Genomic DNA, 10,000 nt, shown 5'->3' on the forward strand with positions numbered 1-10,000 from the left:
ACAGACAGACAGACAGACGGACAGACAGACAGAGAATCAGAATCAGAATCAGAATCAGAGAATCGGAATAAGAATCTAGTTTATTGCTACATCCCATTATACGTAACATATAATTAAATACGTTTAAGAGAGTAAAATATTCTTAGGCTTTGGTTCCTTGACATTGCACACAGCAAGAGAAAAATGGCAATAGTTCTAAAGAAAGGCAGTAGTATTAGGTAGAGGTATTTACAGACGGAGCTGTTACACACAGGAACTAGTCACCAACTTCCTGGTTCACACCCAAGTCTCCGGTGTTCCCTGGAGTATACGGGACTGGATAGGTTCAATCTATGGTCTCATCCCTACATAAGTGGAAGCTTTTGCTGCAATAACACTGTACAACTCCTCCTCCGGCTGGCTCAATGTTCTCAATGACAATACCACCTCTGCACATACTGTATATCACATAATTACCTATCACTACCTCTTGTTCTAATCATATCATGTCCTTATATCACTATTTGCTTGGATGCTCTGGTGGGATGCTAAACTGCATTTCATTGTACTTGTATTCTGCGATGACAATAAAGTTGAATCTAATCTTGTCTGTCTGTCTGTCTGTCTGTCTGTCTGTCTGTCTATCTATCTATCTATCTATCTATCTATCAATCAATCAATCATACAAAGCTAGTGAGCTCCACCCATGTCTTACTGGTAGGCTGTTGTCCTGTAGAAGGTCTCCCAGGATCTCCATCAGGGCCGGGAACGTCGGCCTCTCCCTCGGCTCGCCCTGCCAGCAGGCCAGCATGATCCCATATCTACCAGCAGAGGGCAGCACAGCACAGAGCAGCGCGCCACGTTACACTCAAGACAGCAGCGCCGAGGACATTACTGTCAGCAATCAGCATCATCGCACTTCAACTAGACACGTCTGACCTTCTGGGGCTAATTTCCCTCTTTGTGCTCGATTGTGCATGAAATTAAGGACGCTAGCCTCAATTTTGAGCCCCTTTAGCTGTCAAAGCGTCAAACCTGCACAATGTATATTTCATTTGTCCAAATGAAAATGGGATTTAATTTGAATTTGAATGGATTTGATTTCATTGCGGGTTTCGGTTCAATGCATCCATGGATGTATGCAAAGAAAAAAATCCTATTGAGAAGGTTCATACAATAAAGCCTCTAAGTGTTTTAATAGTGTGATTAACTTTTTTTAATGGGGTCAATGAGGTGTAGAAATCACTCACATTTCCGGGGAGGCAGTCTCTGGAGATCTCATCCTGGTACCGTCTTTCAGTCGCACGCAGAAGTCCTCGTCGATCTGGACCCCCGGGTACGGAGACGCACCTGGAGGGAGAACACAGATTACAGATTACACCCCCTGGGATTAGATAACTCAGAAATCAGAATTGAAACATAATCCTAATGCCCTAGGCCCCTTGATACGACCGGAGGGCACCATGGATGATTACACACACTCTGTGTTCTTAGGTCTGCCAAGAGGCATCGATAGTACCTGGCAACGTAGGAGCTTTTGGCATTCGTACTATAAGTGGGAACGCCCTCCCCCACCACATCAGACAGGCCAACACCCTCCCAACATTTAAACAGGCCCTCAAAACCCACCTCTTCAAGCTCGCCTTCACCAGTTAACCCTCTCCCCCTCCCCTTCCCATGTGTCCCCAGCACTACCTTAATTAGCCCCCTATACATTCTTTTATTTATTTTTTGTGTCTTTTTATTATTACTACTCAATCTTTTCGGTTTGTAAAGCGTCTTTGAGTGTCTAGAAAAGCACTATATAATGTATTATTATTATATATTATTAAGTATAAACATCAATGCTTATTATTATGATATGATTACAGACTAAGAAAGAGCAGAGCTTTGTCTCAGCCTTACCGAGTGAGAAGATCTCCCAGAGCAGAACACCAAAAGACCACACGTCACTTTGGCTGGTGTACAGCTTATCAAAGATACTCTCAGGGGCCATCCACTTCAGAGGCAGGCGTGCCTGGAACATACATGAAACATACATGAAACATACATGAAACATACATGAAACATACATGAAACATACATGAAACATACATGAGTGAACTGGTCAACCTCTGGTCATTGAATCAATACAGACTGTATATATGTGGGTGTTTGAGAGGGAGAATGTCCCACAAACCAATGAGAGGTAGGGTTTAGGGGTAGTGGTGACCTAGTGGATAGCGAGTTGGACTGGTGGTCAGAAGGTCATGAGTTCAAATCCCACCTGGGAACACAACCACCACCACCACTAGTGTGCCGTTTAGCCCTTAGTTACTCCAGGGAGACTGTACCTGTAATCTCTTTGGATAAAAGTGTCTGCTAAATGATTAACACTAGAATAGCCATGGGTGGGGTCATTTGACCTTGAGTGAGTAATTAATTTTTTATATCTTTGCACTATCTTTTACAAATTTCAGGACCCTCCTTTCATGACATTTCCTAGATATGTGCTTTCTACCACCCAGTATCCTTACATTTTCAAAATCACAATCAGGATAAGCTAGTATGACGCTATTTTGCAGTTTTTTCTGTGTAGGAGGCAGGCTAATTTACAAGGTGGCCAACTAGTTGTCATTTAGCAGCTTCCCATTGTAAAGACTATGGTGATTTGACCCCAGAGGCGGCTCTTATAGTAGGTAAAAAAGGCACGGCTGTTCTAGTGTTAAGGACAGCCCCTCAGGATGTCTGTCTGGTCGGTCTCTCTCTTACGTTGCCTTTCCTCACGTAGTCCGGGTCCTTGTAGATGTCTCTGGCCAGCCCAAAGTCACAGATCTTCACAACGTTGTTCTCTGACAGGAGAATGTTCCTCGCTGCCAAGTCCCTGTGGATACACTGCACAGGACGACACACACATCAAAGCTCTGGACATAGGTGTGTGAGTGTGTGTGTGTGTGTGTGTGTGTGTGTGTGTGTGTGTGTGTGTGTGTGTGTGATTGAGTGTGACTGGAGAAGGTTTCCAACTCCAGCCAGGTCTCTGTAGTCTCACTGTTGCTGAGACAACACAGATCAAAACTCTGGGTGTGTGGGGGATGGGGGGAGATTGTGTGTGTGTGTGTGTGTGTGTGTGTGTGTGTGTGTGTGTGTGTGTGTGTGTGTGTGTGTGTGTGTGTGTGTGTGTGCTTGGAATATCTACCTTCCGTGAAGCCAGGAACTCCATCCCACGTGCCACCTGGAAACTGTAGCAGATCAGATCCTCTATGGTCAGAGGAGACTTCCATAGGTCCTCCACTAGAGAGAGAGACAGACAGACAGAGAGACAGAGAGACAGACAGACAGAGAGAGACAGAGACAGAGAGAGAGAGACAGAGACAGACAGAGAGACAGAGAGAGAGACAGACAGACAGAGAGACAGAGACAGAGACAGAGAGAGAGAGACAGAGAGAGTCAGAGAGAGAGAGACATTTTAGGTATTCATAATTTGAGTTATATATTAATATGTATACATCCATTTAACACACGTGTAATATGTAAGAGAAATTGTTATTTTAGTTATTTATAATTTGAGTTATACATATATTCATATGAATACATCCACTTAACACTTATGTAATATGTATGATGAGAGAGAAAAATTGTTATTTTTTCTTATCTATCATTCGAGTTATACATGACTCATTTAACACAAGTGTAATATGTGAGGTGATGTTCCCGCCCTCCTGACTAAAGCACACTGCAGTCTCACGTTTCTCGACAGCAGGTTTTTTCTGCTCAGACTTGCTGGACGATCGACTCTTGGGGCTGCTGATGGAGGAGCTGGAGGGAGACGGGGGGAGGCGGCTTCTCTGCTCCACCTGACCCGCCTCGATCATGCGTCTCACCTGACTCTGGGTCTTCGGGGAGCGGTCCTGGATAACATTTTACATTTTACATTTTTGGCATTTAGCAGACGCCTTATTCCAAAGCGACTTTACAATCAATACATTTGACTAAGCAAGTGAATCATCAATCCACCAGTCGTAGCAGGAAGAGTAATCCAGCTCAGGCCCGGGGCCATTGATAGAAGGAAAAACCTTCTTCTATCACCTTCTTCTAAACCTAGTTTTTTATTTTATTTTATAGAGACACTGGAGAAACAGAGAAACAGTACAAGGGGGTCAATAGAAGTTTTTAGGGGACACAGTAGAGGGGAAAAGCGGGTGTCTCAGGAGACGCAGTGCTGGGGGGCAGTAGATGTCTCAGGAGGAGCAGTTAAGGTGTAACCTGAAGAGATGGGTCTTCAGTCTCCGACGGAAGATGGGTAGTGACTCTGCAGTTCTGACAGCCGTTGGAAGCTCATTCCACCAGCGGAATAAAACGCAGTCATACATGCTACCGTCAGTCCCTCAGGCCAGCACCAGTGCCGAGTGACAAATGTGACACGGTCTGTTGGTGGATTGGTCCGCAAGTCGGCAGCCGATTTAATGTTCAGACTTTTCTTTCGAAAAATTTAATATATACATTTCAGCGTCGTTGAAAATCAACGACACACATCGCTAGTCAACTAACACAGCTTGTTTTGTGAGTCTGCTAACGATGTAAAGTAGTGTTATAGTTAGCTAGGTAGCAGTGGGGGGGATTACTCACCCAATCCATTGCGTTGTTGCAGTATTTTGGTTTGACTAGCGAGTTTTTGTGTTTTTTCAACAACGTCGAAATCTATTTCAAAAATGTGTTTCAAAATAAAAGTCTGAACATTTTGGGTTTGAGTTGCCGACTTGCGGCTCAAAATGACCAAAAAGACTGTGTCACAAATGTCTGTGTGTTGATGAGGTGGTGAACAGAAGGCTAAACTTGTGGTCTCACGCCACTTCTCTGGGCTTTTATGTGGTCACACAGGAAGGCAGTGAGAGTGTTTCTCAGGGCTCCAGAGACATGGGGGGGGGGGGGGGTTGTTGTTGGTGGCTGAGTGGCGGCGGGGGCACTCACCCTGTAGGGCAGGAAGAACTCTCTCTTGGCACGCAGGTAGCAGGACAGATTTCCGTACTTGCAGTACTCCACGATGACCATAAGGGGGCCTAAGGCAAGGCAAGGCAAGTTTATTTGTATAGCACATTTCATACAACAGGGGCAATTCAAAGTGCTTTACATACCTTATTTAAAAATACAACAAGAGGAGCATAGAAATAGTAAGCCTAAGGGTATATATGTACGTAAATAGTGGTTAGATTCTGCTCTGGCGTGTGTGTGTGTGTGTGTGTGTGTGTGTGTGTGCGTCTCTCATATATGGCGGAGACGGTGTTACTTGTACCCGTGAGTCTTGTCCTGTTGTATGTGAAAGACATTGTCCATGTCTGTTTGTGAATGCATCCCATCTGTGCCTTCAGTATTTGTGTCCCTGTATACTTGTTTCTATGTGGACATAAATAAATGATTAACATGTGTGTGTGTGTGTGTGTGTGTGTGTGTGTGTGTGTGTGTGCGTGTGCGTGTGCGTGTGCGTGTGCGTGTGTGTGTGTGTGTGTGTGTGTACTGTGTGTGTGTACTCACCGTTAGGCTTGGTGCAGGCCCCTAGCAGGTTGACCACGTTCAGGTGATTGCCGATGTGGATCAGGATCTTCAGCTCTGACATCAGGGCCTTGTGTTCGCTAGCTGTGGAGCCCTCTGGACACAACAAAGCAGAACCCCTCAGGGTGACACTGCACATTAATAAGCATTAATTACTTCACTACACCCTTATGCATTATACTGCTGTCACTGTTTAATTCTACTATATCATATTATTGGATTGCTGATTGTCGTTGACTGTTGTTGGTCGAGGAATAAGATAAAAATGTCACTACATGGAATACAATTGTAGGCGATGTATGCTATGATAATACAGTTTGATTCGATTTGATTTGTTTGATTTGATTAAATGCATTTATTAACATAAATAAATGATTAGTTAGATCTGCAGAGATCTACAGGGCATCCCTCATTTGTGCATGTATTAATAATGTTATGAATAAATGCGTTGTTAAATAACTTATAAGGATGTTAGTTAATTAATAAAGCAACATGACTATGTTATGCTTATTATATTAATAAGAATTAACAGTGGTGTAATAGAAGTTTTTGATGAAAAACGAGGATCATTAACGGCAACAGTCCTTAAAAGCCATGACTTGATGTACTGGTTTACATAGTGATATACAGTAAGTCATACATACTGTTTGATTACACACACACACACACACACACACACACACACACACACACACACACACCTTACCTTTCAGCATCTTCACTGCCACTGTGTCCAGACTGTTGTTCTTGCTGATGCCAAAGATGGACGCTTCTATCACCTTCCCAAACGCACCATGACCCAGAACCTTCCCTGAGAGAGAGAGAGATACAGAGAGAGCAAGAGCAAGAGATAGAGAGAGAGAGATACAGAGATACAGAGAGTGAGAGAGAGAGATACAGAGAGAGATACAGAGATACAGAGAGTGAGAGAGAGAGAGAAAGAGAGATACAGAGAGAGCAAGAGCAAGAGATAGAGATAGAGAGAGAGCAAGAGTGAGAGCGAGAGAGATTTGTTTACAAATGATTGTATTATGTGGTTGCTTCAGCCTAATATGCACTTACTGTTTCGTTGCATTTGGTAAGAACATCTGTTACTTCATGACTAACGTCATAAAACTAATAATTATGCGAAGAATTTTGGTACAGCAAAATATTGTTATATTCCAATTCCAAAGTGGAGGAAAGAAACAATACTATAAATTATTCTTGTGTAGCAGATGCTTACCCTGGGGCATTGCACAGAGGAACACATGCTGTGCCAGGAATAAACATATTTAAACATTTGCGCTGAGTGCCAGTGTGTTGGCTGAGGTACCCAGGGGCGTGGGAAGGATGTAGCTAATGTTGATTTATTAATTAATTCATTCATTGTCTCCTTCATTCATTTGTTGATTCTTTCATCAATCTATCCCTACATCTCCCCATCCATCCATCCATCCATCATTCTTTCATCCATCCATCCATCCATCATCCATCCATCCATCCATCATCCATCAATCCCTCCCCCCCTCCATCCCTCCATCCATCCCTCCCTCCCTCCCTCCCTCCACCCATCCCTCCCTCCATCCATCCCTCCCTCCCTCCCTCCCTCCCTCCTTCCATCCATCCCTCCCTCCCTCCCTCCCTCCCTCCATCATCCATCCATCCCTCCCTCCGTCCTCACCGAGGCGGAGTCTGTCTCGTGAGACCTCCCACTGGGAGGAGTCGTAGGGCAGGTATTCACACTGCTCGTCCAGAGGCACCTCCCCAGGGTCCATGATGATGGACAGGTAACCTGTCTTAATGTCAGCCGGGTTCACCTGAGAGAGGAGGGGAGAGGGGGATCAAACAAGAGGGAGGGAGGGAGGGAGGGAGAGGAGGGAGGGAGGGAGGGAGGGAGGGAGGGGAGCGAGATCAAACAGAGAGAGAGGGAGGAGACCGGGGTGGGAGAGAGAGAGAGATCGGAGACGGGTGAACATGGCTGATCAAACAACAGAATTCACAGACACCATCAAAAAATTATAGATTTTCAGAACACAAGCAGAAGGTGATCAGCTAAGGAGAAGGTGATGCACATACTGAAGGTGGATTTGAAAAGCCGAGAAAGGACGACCTCAAGTTTATAATGAGTCTGTGGTGGAATAATATGCCTGACAAGACCTTTTATTTATTGATAAGAATATTCATTAAGATTCTTTAAGACTGAATTCACAAGAGTCACTGAGTCAGACTGTCTTGGGCAGAATCAACATATTGACTAGACAGTCTAGTAGACAATGGAAAGTGTTTTCCTCTGCTCAGGGCTTGACTTTGGCTAGACAACAGACACATTTAAATGATCTGATTGCTCTCTTTTCTACTAACCTGCACCTAGAGAGACTGGGCAATCTAGAGCAGTTCTGGGGCCTCATTTATAAAAAAGTACTTGAACGTCATCTTTGACTTTCACGTAAGCACATTTTTCTAAACGGACGTAAGCATTATTTATAAAACGGGCTGCGATGGTTTAAGGTTGCGTACGTGCTTCCTTCTATAAATACCAACGCAGGTAAAATGAACGCAGGTGAATGAGGTTTGTATTAACGCCCTGTGATAGCGGCTCAATTATAGCGGCTGAATTAAGCCAAGTGCTATAATATAGGGTAGGCGTTCGTCTGGAAGTGGGAGAGGGCAGAGAAGGGTGGCTTCTCGGTAAGTTGCATTTGTAACGTTTGATCATGACAACTAACCAGGCACATGCTTATACTCAGTACTCAAGTTGTAAAAGAAAATCAGGGGAGGTGGTGGATTTTATCATATGAGGACAATTTTAGCATCCCCTCAGCGTCAGTGACTTCAGTGTCAGTAACTTGGTAATAACGCACCTTGAAATAGCAGTAATACCACGTTCATTGATAAAATAACATAAAGTATGGAAAGAGGGGGGCAATTTTGACAGTTTTTATTTCTGGGGGGATGCCATCCCCCCTCAACTCGAGTGCTGCTTCTACTGTAATAATATAATGGTCTTATTCTTATCAGGTGGTCTTATTCTTATATGGCTGCTCACTCCCTTTGCGAACTCCCAGACACCGGAGAAAATCCAGTATAATTTAGCGCGTGGCCAGGCAAGGTCCGTTGTGGAACGCACTAGGCATGTTGAAGGGGAGATAGACAGCTCCGGAGGGATATAAAGGAAGACTGAAATACAATCATAAACATCAGTTCCTTTTAAATCTTGAATTTAACTCGTTTTCTCGGCTGATAACAACATCGTTAATTTTATTACGAGCCACTTGCATGAATTACAGTAGGCAGTGCGGCTCACATGCCTGTAATAACTACGCATAACCAGTAGGTAATGTGCGTATGCAAGGTCAATACTCGACGTAGAGCTACGATCGTTTCCACGGTCAAATTGACTCACGTTGAAATTGTATAAATCACTACGTTGACGTGGTTTTCTACGTACGACACGGGTAAGTGTCGATCTGGTTGATCTGAGTACTTTCTATAAATGAGGCCCCTGGACTTAAAAGTGTTTCCCCAGGCCCAGTACTCTAGGACCAGACTAAACCAGTTTGTGGCCTTTGCGTCCCTCTTCCACCTGTGTGTCTCTAGGAGAAAGTGGGGGTCAATCCCCCCCTGGCCTCTTCTAAATGTGCATCACAGCCAGCCCCCTCCTCAGACAGGAAATGCCTGTGATTGGTTTGGACCTTACCTGAGGGCGTGACTGTCACCTATGTATAAATGTCCCTGTCTTCCCTGTGTCTTGACTTTTCGGAGGTGTTTCACTGTTAAAGACTTGTCTTCTTGACATGCTTGTAAACTGTTCTCCTTTTGCAAAAGATACTTAAATAACCTTTTCTATGCTATATCTGAAGGAAACCCAGGCTAACCTTTGCTCTATTTTCTATTTAGACTTAAATAATTCTTTTACAAGTCTTATCAAGTAGAGCTGCTGGTTTTGAAAAAAGCTGGGAAGAGGTCATCATCACAATTGCGAGAAACACGCTGACCACCACTAACATCACCGCCTCACAAACATCAAACGCAGCGTAGCTAAAACATCTAACTGAGACGTTAGCTCTGGGAGGGGGGGGGGGTCAGAGGGTAATGTTCACGCTCGTAGAGGGGGGTCACGGACCAGACAGAGACAGACACGCTGTCAGAGCCTGGCAGGGGTCGAGCGGGGAGGGGGGTGACGGGGTGAAAGTTCAAAAGGGGGGGTGGTGTCGTGTCTCACCCGTTTGACGTTGCAGAAGATGAGGATGAGCAGAGCCCAGAAGAACACAGCGATGACCCCCGTCCCGATGAGAATCACTATCTCCACATTGGCCTTGTCACTGGAACCTGGTGAGAAAAACAACACATTGTTGGCCTTGTCACTGGAACCTGGTGAGAAAAACAACAGCAGAACCTCTGTCAGGTGGAACACAACTAGTCATCCTCCAAAAATGAAATGGTTTATTTTATTTTGCATTTATTTTCATACTGAACTGATACTGAACAAGTTGTTTAACTTGTATTTTCTTTT

At 44.4% G+C, this 10,000-nt stretch overlaps 1 protein-coding gene across 1 annotated transcript in view; it reads right to left on the reverse strand.

The window, feature by feature from the left end:
- flt4 (fms related receptor tyrosine kinase 4) overlaps window positions 1-10,000 on the reverse strand; it is a gene marked incomplete at both ends in the record, with an annotated part of 65,841 nt that overhangs the window by 2,161 nt on the left and 53,680 nt on the right. Inside the window, 11 exon segments of the mRNA XM_080526314.1 lie at window positions 695-800; window positions 1,230-1,329; window positions 1,885-1,996; window positions 2,731-2,853; window positions 3,155-3,249; window positions 3,704-3,866; window positions 4,927-5,015; window positions 5,488-5,601; window positions 6,212-6,316; window positions 7,169-7,304; window positions 9,710-9,816. Coding sequence (XP_080382440.1) covers window positions 695-800; window positions 1,230-1,329; window positions 1,885-1,996; window positions 2,731-2,853; window positions 3,155-3,249; window positions 3,704-3,866; window positions 4,927-5,015; window positions 5,488-5,601; window positions 6,212-6,316; window positions 7,169-7,304; window positions 9,710-9,816 — 1,250 coding nt within the window.

Source organism: Nansenia antarctica, assembly GCF_963989245.1.
Source record: "Nansenia antarctica genome assembly, chromosome: 3".
Lineage (NCBI taxonomy): Eukaryota > Metazoa > Chordata > Actinopteri > Argentiniformes > Microstomatidae > Nansenia > Nansenia antarctica.